Raw genomic sequence first — 15036 nt, 5'->3', positions numbered from 1 at the left:
AAGCTTGTAAGTTTCATTAGGTCCCATTTGTTTATTCTTGCTTTTATTTCTTCTAGGAGAAAATTTTTGAGATGTATGTCAGATAATGTTTTGCCTATGTTTTCCTCTAGGAGTTTTATTGTATCTTGTCTTATGTTTAAGTTTTTGATCCATTTTGAGTTGATTTTTGTATATGGTGTAAGGGAGGGTTCTAGCTTGATTGCTTTACATGCTGCTGTCCAGTTTTCCCAACACCATTTGCTGAAGAGACTGTCTTTATTCCATTGTATATTCTTGCCTCCTTTGTCAAAGATGAGTTGACCAAAAGTTTGTGGGTTCATTTCTGGGCTCTCTATTCTGTTCCATTGGTCTATATGTCTGTTTTTGTACCAATACCATGCTGTTTTGATGACTGTAGCTCTATAGTATTGTCTGAAGTCTGGGAGAGTTATTCCTCCAGCCTCTTTCTTTCTCTTCAGTAATGCTTTGGCAATTCTAGGTCTTTGATGGTTCCATATAAATTTTATTATGATTTGTCCTAGTTCTGTGAAATATGTCCTGGGCAATTTGATAGGGATTGCATTAAATCTGTAGATTGCCTTGGGCAGTGTGACCATTTTAACAATATTGATTCTTCCAATCCAAGAGCATGGGATATCGTTCCATTTTTTAAAGTCTTTTTTAATTTCCTTCATCAATGGTTTATAGTTTTCTGTGTATAATTCTTTCACCTCCTTGGTTAGATTTATTCCCAGATATTTTATTACTCTGGGTGCTATTTTAAAGGGGATTGTTTCTTTACTTTCTTTTTCTGTTGATTCATCGTTAGTGTAAAGAAATGCAACTGATTTTTGAATGTTAATTTTGTAACCTGCTACCTTGCTGAATTCTTCAATTAGCTCTAGTAGCTTTTGTGTGGACCTTTTAGGGTTTTCTATATATAGTAACATGTCATCAGCATATAATGACACTTTTACCTCTTCTTTTCCAATTTGGATCCCTTTTATTTCTTTCTCTTGCCTGACTGCTGTGGCCAGGACTTCCAGGACTATGTTGAATAGGAGTGGTGATAGTGGGCATCCTTGTCTTGTCCCAGATTTTAGTGGGAAGCTTTTGAATTTTTTTACCATTGAGTACTGTGCTGGCTGTAGGTTTGTCATATATAGCTTTTATTATGTTGAGATATGTTCCCTCTATACCCACTTTGGCAAGAGTTTTTATCATAAATGGGTGTTGAATTTTATCAAATGCTTTTTCTGCATCGATTGAGATGATCATGTGGTTTTTGTCCTTTCTCTTGTTGATGTGATGTATTACACTGATTGATTTGCGTATGTTGAACCAGCCTTGTGTCCCTGGGAATGAACCCCACTTGGTCATAATGTATAATCTTTTTTATGTGTTGTTGGATTCTATTTGCTAATATTTTGGTGAGGATTTTGGCGTCTATGTTCATCAGTGATATTGGCCTATAATTCTCTTTTTTTGTAGTGTCTTTGCCTGGTTTTGGTGTCAGGGTGATGGTGGCTTCATAGAATGAGTTTGGGAGTATTCCCTCCTTTTCAATCGTCTGGAAGATTTTGAGAAGGACTGGTATGAGTTCTTCTTTGTATGTTTGGTAGAATTCCCCGGTGAAGCCATCCGGTCCTGGACTTTTATTTGTAGGAAGGTTTTTAATTGCTATTTTTGTTTCCTTTCTAGTGATTGGATTGTTCAAGTGGTCAGTTTCTTCTTGATTCAGTTTCGGTGGATAGTATGTTTCCAGAAACTTGTTCATCTCCTCTAGGTTGTCCAGTTTGGTTCCATATAGTTTTTTGTAATATTCTTGTATGATATTCTGTATTTCTATGTTATTTGTTGTAATTTCTCCATTTTCCTTTCTTATTTTGCTAATTTGTGCTCTCTCTTTTTTCTTCTTTGTGAGTTTGGCCAGAGGTTTGTTGATTTTATCTACTTTTTCAAAAAACCAGCTTTTGGTTTGGTTGATTTTTTCTATGGTCTTGTTAATCTCTATTGTATTTATTCCCTCCCTGATCTTTATAATTTCCTTCCTTCTTCTGCCTTTTGGGGCTTTTTGTTCTTCTTTTTCTAATTCATTCAGCTGGTGGGTTAAATTGTTTATTTGAGATTGTTCTTCTTTTTTGAGGAAGGCCTGTATTGCTATAAACTTCCCTCTTAGCACTGCCTTTGTTGTGTCCTATAGATTTTGAGTGGTTGTGCTTTCATTGTCATTTGTCTCAAGGTATTTTTTAATTTCAGCTTTGATTTCCTCATTGACCCATTGTTTTTTAAATAACATATTGTTTAATCTCCATGCTTTCCTTTTTTTCTCCTTTGTTTCTCTGTTGTTGATTTCTAGTTTCATGGCACTGTGGTCAGTAAAGATGCTTGAGATAATTTCTATCTTCTTAAAATTGTTGAGGTTTCTTTTTGCCCAAGTACATGATCAATCCTGGAAAATGTTCCATGTGCACATGAAAAGAATGTATATCCTATTTGGGGGGGGGGGTGTAATGCTCTGAAAATATCCACCAAATCTAGTTTTTCTATTGTATTATTTAATTTCTCTGTTGCCTTATTTATTTTCTGTCTGGAAGATCTGTCTAGTGATGTTAATGCAGTGTTAAAATCTCCAACTATGATTGTATTCCCATCAATATCCCCCTTAATCTCTGTTAGTAATTGTTCTATGTACTTAGGTGCTCCTATATTGGGTGCATATATATTAACGAGTGTAATATCCTCATCTTGTATCACTCCTTTAATCATTATAAAATGTCCTTCTTTATCTTTCTTTATGGACTTCGTTTTAAAGTCTATTTTGTCTGAAATCAGTACTGCAACACCTGCTTTTTTGGCTTTTCCATTTGCATGGAATATCCTTTTCCATCCTTTCACTCTCAATCTATATGTGCCCTTCTCCCTAAAGTGTGTCTCTTGTATGCAGCATATTGAAGGTTCTTGCTTTATTATCCAGTCTGCCACTCTATGTCTTTTGACTGGAGCATTTAGTCCATTAACATTTACAGTAATTAATGATAGATGTGTGTTTATTGCCATTTTGAACTTCTCTTTGCAGTTGATTTGGTATTTCCTCTTTGTTCCTTTCTTCTTCCTTTTGTGGTTTGGTAATTTTCCTTTGTATTATCATGGATTTTATTTAATTTTTGTGACTCCCTTGTAAGTTTTTGGCTTGTGGTTACCCTTTTTCGTAAATCTATTAGCCCATTACTGTAACTGTTTAGTATCACATTAACTGCAAACAGTGACAGGTTTCCTTCTTTTCCACTTTGGATTTCTTTTATTTCTTTTTCTTGTCGGATGCTGTGGCTATGACTTCCAATATTGTGTTGAATAAAGAAGGTGAGAGTGGACATTCCTGTCTTGTTCCTCATCTTAGAGGAAATGCTCTCAGATTTTCACTATTGATATGATGTTAGCTGTGAGCTTGTCATACATGGCCTTTGTTATGTTGAGGTATGTTCCCTCTATACTCACTTTGTTCAGAGTTTTTATCATGAATAAATGTTGAATTCTGTGAAAAACTTTTTCTTCATCTATTGAAGTGGTCATACGATTTTTATTCTTCAGTTTGTTAATGTGGTGAATCACATTGATTGATTTGTGGATATTGAGCCATCCTTGCACCTGTGGGATAAATCTCACTTATCATCATGTAAGATCCTTTTATGTATTGTTGAATTTGATTTGCTAATATTCTGTTGAGGATTTTTGCATGTGTTCATCAGTGACATTGACTTGTAATTTTCTTTTTTAGATTCCACATATAAGTAATATAGTATTTGTATTTCTCTCTCTGAGTTGCATAGTCTCTAGGTCCACCCACACTGTTGCAAATGACAATATTTTATTCTTTATTATGGCCGAGTAATATTCCATCGTGTGTGTGTGTGTGTGTGTGTGTGTGTGTGTGTGTGTGTGTGTAGGGGGGCGCACATCTTCTTTATCCACTCATCTGCTGTTGGGTACTTGGGTTGATATCATGTCTTGGCTATTGTAAATATGTTGCTCTGAACATTGGGGTGCATGTATCTTTTTGAATTAGTATTTTCATTTTTCTGAATGTATTCCCAGGAGTGGAAATGCTGCATCATATGGTAGTTCTATTTTCAGTTTTTAAGGAATCTCCATACTGTTTTCCACAGTAGCAGCACCATTTTACATTCCCACCAACAGTGTATGAGGGTTCCTTTTTCTCCACCTCCTTGTCAAATTTGTTATTTGTAGATTTTCGTTGATAGTTATTCTGATAGGTGTGAGGTGATAATCTCATTGTGGTTTTGAATTGCATTTCTCTAATAATTAGCAATATTGAGCATCTCTTACATACCTGTTGGCCATATGTTTGTCTTCTTTGGGGAAATGTCTATATAAGTCTTAAATTGATTGTTTAAATTGTATTGTTTGTTTTTTGATTTTGAGTTATATAAGCTATTTGTGTATTTTGGATATTAACCCCTTGTTGGTTGGATTGTTTGCAATATTTTCTCCCGTTCTGTAGGTTGTCTTTTTGTTTTGTTGATGGCTTCCTTTGCTGTGCAAAAGCTCTTAAGTTGGTTAGGTTCCCCCTCCTTTTTTTTTTTTTTTTTTTTTTTTTGCTGTGGGAAACTGATCTCAGAAAATATTGCTAAGATTTATATCCAAAAATGTTTTGCCTCTGTTCTCTTCTAGGAGCTTTATTGTGTCATGTCTTACATTTAGTTCTTTAAACCATTCTGAGTTTATTTTTGTGTATGGTGTGAGGGAGTGTTCTAATTTGTTTTACATGTGGCTGTCCAGCACCAATTATTGAAGAGACTGCCTTTTCTCTACTGTATATTCTTGCCTCCTTTGTTATAGATTAATTGACCATGGATGCATAGGTTTATTTCTGGACTGTCTATTCTGTCTGCTGATCTGTGAGTCTGTTTTTGCACCAGTATCTTGCTGTTTTGATGACTGTAGCTTTGTAGTATAGTTTGTAATCTGAAAGTTTTATACCTCTAGTTTTGTTCTTTTTTCCTCAGGATTGTTTTGGCAACTTGGGGTCTTTTGTGATTCCATATAAATTTTAGGATTATTTATTCTAGTTCTGTAAAAATGTCATGGACATTTTGATAGGGATTGCATTAACTCTGTAAATTGCTGTGTGTAGTATGGCCATTTTAATAATAAATTAATTCTTCCAAAAGAGCACAGGGTATTTTTCCATTTCTTTGAATCTCTTTAAAATGTTCATCAATGTTTTATAGTTTTCAATGTACAGGCCTTTCACCTCCTTAGTTAAGTTTATTCCTAGGGTTTTTGTTTTTGTTTTTGTTTTTGTTTTTGATGCGACTTTTAACAGGATTGTTTTTTTTACTTTATCTTTCTGATATTTCATTATTAGTGTATAAAAACACAACACATTTCTGTACATTAATCTTGTATCCTGCAATCCTGCTGAATTTATTTATTAGTTTTAATAGTTTTTGAGTGGGGACTTCAGGGATCCCTAAATAGAGTATCAGGTCTTCTGCAAACAGTGACAATTTTACCTCTTCCCTTCCAATTTGGATATCTATTATTTCTTTTTCTGGTCTGATTGCTATTGGTAGGACTTCCAATACTATGTTAAATAGAAGCATCTTTATCTTTTTCCTGAATTTCACAGGAAGGCATTCAGCTTTTCACCGTTGAGTATTAGGTTGGCTGTGGGTTTGTTGTAAGTGGCCTTAATCATGTTGCGATACATTCCCTCTGTACCTACTCTGATGAGAATTTTTATCATGAATAGATGTTGAATTTTGTCAAATGCAATTTTTGTATCTGTTGATCCTGTGGCTTTTGTTTTTCCTTTTGTTAATGTGGTGTATCCCATTTATTGATTTGAGTTTATTGAACCATCCTGTGACCTTGGGATAAAACCAATTTGATCATGTTGTACAATCCTTTTTATGTATTGTTGGGTTTGTTTGCTAGTGTTTTGTTGAAGGATTTTGTGCCTATATTCATCAAAGATACTGGCCTGTAATTTTCATTTTTATAGTTTTGGTATCAGGGTAATGGTGGCTTGTAGAACAAACTTGAGAGTGTTCCTTCCTCTTCAATTTTATGGAATAGTTTGAGAAAGATAGGTCTAAATTCTTCTTCATAGGTTTGGTAGAATTTCCCAGTGAAGCTATCCAGTCCTGGACTTTTGTTCACAGGGAGTTTTAAAAAAATTATTACTACAGATTCTGTTTCACTTCCAGTGATAAGTCCATTCAAGTTTTCTGTTTTTTTCTTGACCAAGTCTTAGCAGTCTATATGTTCCCAGAAATTTGTCCATTTCTTCTAGGTTGTCCAGTTTGTTGGCATATAACTGTTCATCGTATTGTCTTATGATTTTTTTAAAGTCTCTGTGGCATTGGTTGTTATTTCTCCTCTTTCATTCTTTATTTTATTTATTTGGGCCCTCTCTCTTTTCTTCTTGGTGAGCTTGGCTAAAGGTTTATAAATTTTGTTTATCTTTCCAAAAATAACCATTACTTTTTTTTTTTTTTAATCTGTATTTTATTTCCTCTCTGATCTTTCTTATTTCCTTCCTTTTGCTGACTTTGGGCTTTGTTTGTTCTTCTTTTTCTAATTCTTTTAGGTGGTAGGTTTTTCATTTGAGATTTTCCTTTTACCTTCAGGAAGGCCCATTTCACTATGAACTTCCCTTTTAGAACTGCTTTTGTTGCATTCCATAGACTTTGGAAAGTTGTGTTTTCATTTTCATTTGTCTCAAGGTATTTTCTGATTTCTCCTCTGATTTTATCTTTGACCCATTATTTTTTCAGTGGCATGTTTGTTTAGTCTCCACGTGTTTGTTCTTTTCCTGTTTTTCTTTCTATTTTTGATTTCTAGTTCTGTACTGTTGTGGTCAACAAAGATGCTTGATATAATTTCTGTACTCTTAAATGAGTTGAGTATTGTTTTGTAACCTAGTATGTAGTCTATCCTAGAAAACAATCCATGCATGTTTGGAAAAAATGTGTATTCTGATTTTTTTTGGATGTAGTGACCTGTAAATATCAATGAAGTTCAACTGGTCTGTTCTGTCATTTAGGGCCTCTGTTGCTTTATTGATTTTCTGTCTGGATGATCTGTCCATCATTGTCAGTGGGGTGTTAAAAGTCTTCTCTTATTTTTTTGTTATTTTCAAGTTCTCCCTTTTTGTTTGTTAGTATTTGTTTTATATATTTAGGTGCTGCAAGATGGATGTATATATGTTAATGAGTATAATATCTTTTTCTTGTATTGATTCCCTTATCATTATATAATGCCCTTCTTTGTCTTTCATTATAGCCTTTGTTTTAAATTCTATTTGGTCTGATAAGCATATTGCTACCCCTACTGTCTCGTCATTTCCGCTTGCATGAAATATGTTTTTCCATCCTTTTACTTTCAGCCTGACTGTATTTTGCCCTGAAGTGAGCCTCCTGTAGGCAGCATATTGAAAAGTCTAGCTTTGCTATTCAATCAGCCACCCTATATCCTTTGATTAGAGTATTTAGTTCATTTACATTTAGTATTTATTGATAGATATGTACTTATTTCCTGTTTTCCACTTGTTTCTTTGTAGTTTTCTTTGTTCATTTCTTCTGGCAGAATAGGCCTTCAGGTAGACATTTTCAGGAGAAGATTTTGACATTTACTGGACAACTGCCAGCTTCTGCAACAAGCTGGCTAAGAACAGCCATGCAGTCATGTATGTTTGGCTTTATTGCTAGTATGTCTACTTCATATGCCCAGCTGGGCTCAGTCACCACCTGACCACCCCAAAAATCTGTCTTTTTAAATTATAAACTTGAATTATAAACTTCAAAAATCACACTGTTAGGTTACTAGCTATTTGAGCTTTTTTCCTTAGAGAGAAGAACAATTCAAATTAGACTTCAAATACATTTGATTTTCTTACATTCAAGTAAATCCTAAAATTGTTTCTGTAAATCTCAGTAAAGATCCAAGCTTTTGGATATACCTTTAGACTTCTTTTTTGTGATTAGTAATGAGACAGGAAGGAAGGGAGCAGGACACAGCCATTATTAAAAGAATGACACAGCCATTAGCACCAAGATGGTGGAAGATTCACCTCCCAGTAGACCTTGAGCTTTAATATACACTCATTGAAATACAATCACTGCTTAATGTCACTCCCACAGGTGCCAGGGCAGTTTCAAGGCTGATTATGATCAGATCAAAGGTCAAAAGGTGGGTGATGGCCCATTTCCTGGAAATTCCAGCCCTTTCCCCAAAGTAGTTGGCATAATCCTCCCCCTTGTTAGATATGAAATCACCTAGCCCAAGGGCTCAACTTGTGGCCTTCCGGTTTTGTCAGTTCACGTGGTGGGGGTGTTAGGCTGAAGAATCAGGAACCTGCGCTCATGTTTCCGCTTCTTTGCTGACAAATGAATACGGATGCAGCCTCTGAGTAGCCGGGGCTGTGGGCTCTTCTTTCTGTGCTTAATTAAACCGAAAAGACTGGCTCTGCTCACACAGAACCATGACAAACTCTCAGGTGAGGAATTACAATCTCCCAGGCCTTCTGAAAAATTGCACATGAGTGGGCGGCAGCTTCCCTGCTCACTTTCCTTCCTCAGTCTGCTTTCTGTCAGTGACGACACACTTTGTTGTTTCGTATGATCACTTTTGAGGCAAACCTAACTTTTCCTCTGCCTGCTACTTTGCTTTTTTCCTTCTGGAAAGATAGGTTGGGCCAGTGAAGCCAGTATGAAAATTGGCCACAAATGATAGATGGATAGATGGATGGATAGACAGATAGACAGATAGAAATAGAATGGCACTTTGCATTCCTTGCTATTGGCCCTGGGCCCCTTGCCAAGCAGAGCTGACCACTGTGTCTTCACTGGCGGTGTCTACATGACATAGGGCTGGAGAAAGACAGGGAACAAACTTCTTTCTCCACCACTGATACCCAAATCACCACCTCCCCAGAGTGTCCTTTGCAATAACCGTTGTCTCTTTTCTGGTCTTTAGAAATGTAAATCCTCTCAGAAGAGTACCTAATATATTAGGTACTCAATATTTTCAACTTTCTCAGAGCCTTTTTTCCCTTAATAAAATGGCAAAAGCATCATAGGACTGTCAAGTGTTTGAATCTAAAAAGACCTAGGGAGGGGTGGGAGGGGTGGCCAACACACTGTGTCCGTCCTGCAGGTTGGTACAGATGGCTCTTGCTAATAACCATGGCAGTGGAATTTCTTGACAATGGTGGACTTGAATCAATTCTGGCTGTTTATAATTTACAGCTTGAGGATTTAAAATGTGACTAATACCTAGGGCTGCGGGGACAAGGATTTGTTCCCTCCCCTAACTGCACCATAATGAGGTCAGGTGCTCTGTGGACTGTGGGCACCAAGACACTTCCTGACCCAGTGACTCCACTTCTAAGACTCTGTCCTAAGGAACTATCAGAAGCAAACATAGAGACTTATCTACCAGGAATCTCATAACCGTTGTTACTTATCTTCATGACAAACTAGAAATTCCCTAAATTTCCAACAACAGATGGATGGTAAAGCAAATGTGTTGATCCATGTAATGGAATATGATGCCAACATTAAAACTACTTGTAGATGAATATCTAATAGCACAGGAAATGCTAATGACATGGCTAAGTTGAATAATCAAAGGACAAAGCAATTTCTGTATGTAAATTATGTCTACTCATGCATATATTTGAACTTGACTTAATATTTATTTATATATAGGAAAAAAGACTGAAAGGAAGTTCTTTAAATGTTAACAGTGGGCATCTCTGAGTTATAGAATTATATACAATTGTTATGTTATTTGTTATCCTCTTCCATAGTTTCCAAGTTATTAAAAATAAATATTTCCCTCTTAGAAATTTGTAGGCACATATGAATTTTGCAAATATATATAGAGTTACTGAGACATGGGGAAAAATACATGCTGTTGAAATTTGTGAATTTTGAAAGCACCCTGGCTTAGATGTGAAGTTAGAGAACTGTTGATGTGATTTCTTTTTTTTTTTTTAATGGAGTTACTGGGGATTGAACCTGGGACCTTATGCATGCTAAGCAGGCGCTCTACCACTAAACTGTACCTTCCCCCCGACTTCTTTTTTTTCAGAAGGAGAAAGGGTCAGGAATAATACAGATGTTATAAATATTTTCTACCTTAAGTCAGAAAGAAAAATGCTAGGATTTCAGTTCTGTGGACTGTCATTTTTGTCTTTTTTTTTTTAATTTAAGTATAGTCAGTTACAATGTGTCAATTTCTGGTGTACAGCATAATGTTTCAGTCATACATATACATACATATGTTCATTTTCATATTTTTTCATTATAGGTTATTACAAGATATTGAATATAGTTCCCTGTGCTATACAGAAGAAATTTTGTTAATCTATTTTATATGTAGTTGTTAGTATTTGCAAATCTCAAACTCCCAATTTATCCTTTCCCACCCCCTTTACCCCTTGGTAACCATAAGTTTGTTTACCATGGTGGACTGCCATTTTTATTCCTAGGCTCTTGGAACAATGGAAAATAATATCTGGACAGTGTCAAATTAAGTTTAAATTTGGAACAGCCTGAAGTCTCTTGGGGATATTTCCTAGTGAAATTCATTTTATTTTTGGTGTCTTAAAGGCATAACTAAATATAAAAAAGCTTAGAAACTATTCCCTACACTTAATCATGACTATTAAATACTTTGTGTGCACAAAATGCAACAGAAATGTTAAATAATGAGATCAGGTGGGCATGGCCACCTCAGAGAAAACACAACATACTCTTGACTTTTCCCATTTCTGATTTTCCTTTTTCATGGCAACAAGTCGAATTGTCCTCATTGTGTAAAGTGATTGTGCTGTGAGCTGTTCTGAGACCCTGTGAGGTTGTGCTTTCTGAGGAGAAATAGCACCTCTGCTCTCTTGAACAGTCTCCCCTCTTCAGAGGGCCAGTGGTGATTACAAGCATATTGTTGATTTAATGGTTTAGAAAACTTTTATTTTAGTCAAAAAGCCAATCTTATGATGCAAATAAGCTATGATTGCTGGAGTTCAACTCATTCATTATCAAGTATTTGTTAAGAATTTGCACTGACCTGGGTACCACTTAAGGTACCAGATAAAACAAGATGGAAAACATGGCAGTCATTCATAAGGAGCTTACGGTCTAATAGAAATAATTGAATCAATAGCCAAACTCTCTTTTTCTGCTTTCCATTTACATCTCCTTATTTAATGCAACAAAACTGAGTTATTTCCTTTTAATCTACATTATACAGCTGAGAAAATGAAGCTCAGGGTGGTTAAATAATGTGAATGATGTCATGATAACAGTCAGCTTTCCCAGATGCTGTGTAACAAACCAGCCCAGGGAGTGACAGAAAACACCTGGATATTAATAGACTTACTGGGACATTTAGCTAAATGCACCTGAGGCCCTTCTGGATTTGCAGTTATGAGAGGTGAAAATTTAAAAACCCAGCTAATTGAACAGATAAAAGAAGGTGTACTAACTATAAAATCCCTCAGGCAGAATTCCATTTCCACCTCTCCACTCTAATCTGTGCTCATCAAGGCATCGATGCCAGGCTCATTCCCTGCCAGGCTCTCCTCCACTGGTGTTAAAGCCCCTGAAGTCCTCAGTCATCTGTGTTCCCCACTGTAAGTGCCTAGGGCTGCTCAGAGGTGGTGCCCAGAGGACACCAGCTGGCTGGAGACAGACTCCTTCCCTGACTGGAGTGCGACATGATGGGTGTTGTTAGATCCGGTCCGGGACCCTCGGTTTCACTCATCAGCGAGACCAGTCGTCTTGCCTGTGTCACAGGTGCATGCTTGAGTGAGAAAGAGAAAACGGGTGGAAACAGTTTCCTTTGCTTTGCACTTATGATCTGAAGTTATTTCCCCAGGTGAGTGTTTCACAGCATCCACAGAAGCTCCACATGGCCTCGGCACCTTTAGGAAAGGCAATGTACTAGGATATAAAATGACATATTCCCAACAATTAGGAATGAAAACGATTTCCACAAGTGTTCATGAAAAACTAGCTGCTTTTAAACATCGAATGTCCCTTAATGAGGGTGACCATATATCCAGGGGCTGGGGGGCTCTGTCGTGTCTGTGCCATTATTTCCCTCTTAAAAGTCTCCTGGTTTGGACGCTAAGTTTATGAACAGGCCAAAGCCCAGTGGAAGGGGTTCAGGTGCAGTGTGAACCTTTGCTTTGCTTCAGTTGTGGCTTCTGACCCGCTGAGGGCCCCCTCCCTGCCATCCTGTTTATCATCTTATTATAACTCCATTGGCCAGACTGTTGCTGCTTGATCTCTCAAGGGAAGTTGAAGCTATTAGGATATTTTAAATGTGGGATATGGAAATATTCCGATATTAGGAAACAGAATTTTCTGGATAGAAATTTCTTAATATAAAAGCGCCCATCATATTCTGAATGGTTTTCTCAATGAAAAACTGCACGGAACAGCAAAGGTGGCTGGAATCTATTTTAATACTAAAGCGAGCCTAAATGTATGGACCCCATAGCATCTGGTCTCCTGTGTGAATTTCTGCATTGCATTTCCATCCTGGTGTATGCGGGGGAGGAGGGCTGTTTTTTAATGGTCTCTCCTAGAAGTCCAGCTTTTCACAATTCAGATAGAACATGTGAAATTTCCCACTGACTCTTGGGCTCGTTCTTGAGCACCACTGTCATTTTTGTGTTGATGATCCCTTTCCTTCTCTGTGTCTTTCAGGTCTCGCTCTCCTTTACCCCCGTTCTTCAGCACCAGGTCTAAAGACCCCTGCTTTACAGAAAACACTCCTTTGCTGAGGAATTTCTCACAAGAGAAAGGGTGAGTTTTTTTTTTCCCCTTCCTTATAAAATGAAGACATCTCTGAGAATTACCCTTGGCGCTTATGCTGAAGAACTTCTTCTTGAGATGAACTTTTACCTGAAATGTTTGGTCTCTGCCAGATCCTTGTCAATTCAAGGTGTGTTCCTGTGTCTGGCAGTTGTATTCTGTGGCTGCTGAATTTCCAAGTAACTTTAAACAGCACATGTACACAGTCACACATGCACACAGCTCTGACAGGCCATCTCGCCAGGCCAGGGCTTCTCAACTGGAGGTGGCACTGGCACTGTCTGGAGATATTTATTGTTGTCACAGATGGGGGAGGGGCACTACTGGCATTTAAGGGCAGAGGCCAGGGATGCGCTAAACATCCTGCAATGCACAGGGCACTGCCCTACAAGAAAGACGTATCCAGCTGAAATGTCAATAGTTATGGGGTTGAAAATGTATAATTAAAAAAAAACTCCACTTCCTATATGTTTGAAGGTCCTTTGGGGGATAAACCCAGGTGGTCCTCGAACTGCTGAGCAGAGCTGATCTGTACAGACTGTCTCCCTTGGGATGAAGGGGCAAACTCAGGCCTCCAGCCTCATCTCCTCTCCCCCCTGCAGACAGACTCCTGGAAGCCTGAGCCACCTGTTCATTGTCCCCTGACTCCCCACACATTACAAACTTGGTGACGTTGTGAGCTGGATGGAGCTGGCCTGAGAAAGGCTGGAAAGGTCCAAACTCAGAACAAGCAGATGTTTTTTGAAGGTCCACAATTTATTTTGAAGATTGAGTGACCCTGGATGATGTCCGTTGAGCCAAGGTTCTGTGATGTCAAGAAAGACCCATTCCCACTAGTTGGACAGTCCTACAATATCTGTGGTCCTTTTAAGAACCAGGATTGCTTCCACATTTCACACTCACAACTGAGATGAAGTGTTTTGGAGGTGCCACTATTTCCGTGAAAATAACCACAAAGCCTCAATTTCCAGGCCACGGCGCATGCCCGTTTGCCATCCGGAGTCCATCACTGCTGAAGAATCTTGGGAGAGCAGCTCGGCTGAGTGGGAGGGAGAATCCCTGCTGGCAGGTTCTTCTGGATCTGCCTCCCCAGAGAAGGGAGAGTTTCTGGACAGCACTCCCATCAGGTTCCGCCGTCTTTCCAAGCTGAGGTAGGAACACTTGGAGTGTCAGTGTCACTGGCACAGGGCTATGGTCGCCCGGCGCGTCCTCCTCGCCTGGGGCAGGGCTGGGGGCTCTTGTCCTCACGGCATCCTCCTGGTGACAGGGTGGATGGAGGTGAGGAAGAAGGCTAGGCGGCACTTTCCCGGAAGGTTAGCTACGTTTTCTCCAGGCCCTGGCGGACAGCGAACCAGCGTGCAGCCCTCGAGGCTACGGGAAAGCCCAGTTACAGACCTGAATGGCCCCTACACCCCTGGCCTTCCTGTGTGTGACCGGGGCCTTCACACCCCGGAGGTCTGCGGCCCGCGGATGGAACGGACGCGCTTCAGCAGTCCCCGCCTGTTTGAGAAGCGCATGTCATCATTCGCAGTTAGTGACGGAGCACGTTGTTAGCAGGGTTGGCGCTAAGCGCCACGCCCTGCCGGAGGGGAACTGCACATGGGGGAGAAAGCGTTTTCGGGGCGGCGGGGGTGCGGGTGGGGCCGCGGAGGCGGGGTCGCGCGTGCGTGGGAGGGCGGGGGCGGCGCAGGCGCGGGGACCCAGGGTGCTTTGGCGGGACCACCCGCGCAGGCGGGGGCAGGAGCGCGCTCTCCCGGCTTTGTCCGCTGGGGCTTCCGTGCCAACAGTTGCAGGGAGGCTTCTATTGAGAGCAGCACGTTTGAAAGTGGCATTTCCAGGGATAGAATAAGGCTTGAGGACCAGGACCATCAAGGTCCTCATTCTGTACCTGCTCCGAGGTAGCTGAGGAACCAGCGGGGCCAGGTATGCCCGTGCAACTGTCTCTTTGTCGCCTGGTGTCCCCCTCGTGCCATAGCGTTCAGTGAGCTTCCACTAAGACGGTCTGTGCAAAAGCCCGGAAATAGACGAGAAGAGACCACGCAACTATCAAATATTATTATTTCTCTACATTAGAGGAGCTGTCTTTTCTGAAGCTGTTTGAAGGGCGGATTGGAGGTGTATGTACCTACATCCCAAAGGGCATCTGTCTGTACCCAGAAAGACCCACTCTTCATTGTCCTGTTGATCTTTCAGGCAATCCTGG

At 39.3% G+C, this 15036-nt stretch overlaps 1 protein-coding gene across 6 annotated transcripts in view; it reads left to right on the top strand.

Moving 5' to 3' along the window:
* Positions 1 to 15036, top strand: part of OCA2 (OCA2 melanosomal transmembrane protein) — a 278029-nt gene that overhangs the window by 21106 nt on the left and 241887 nt on the right. For all 6 annotated transcript variants that reach the window (XM_074363384.1, XM_074363383.1, XM_074363382.1 and 3 more), the window contains 2 exons: positions 12726 to 12824; positions 13805 to 13984. In XM_074363384.1, the coding sequence (XP_074219485.1) occupies positions 12726 to 12824; positions 13805 to 13984 (279 nt within the window). The remainder of the gene's footprint in view (positions 1 to 12725; positions 12825 to 13804; positions 13985 to 15036) is intronic.

Source organism: Camelus bactrianus, chromosome 5 (assembly GCF_048773025.1).
Source record: "Camelus bactrianus isolate YW-2024 breed Bactrian camel chromosome 5, ASM4877302v1, whole genome shotgun sequence".
Lineage (NCBI taxonomy): Eukaryota > Metazoa > Chordata > Mammalia > Artiodactyla > Camelidae > Camelus > Camelus bactrianus.
Note: the sequence above shows the minus strand (reverse complement) of the source record. Positions and strands in the feature narration are given on the sequence as shown.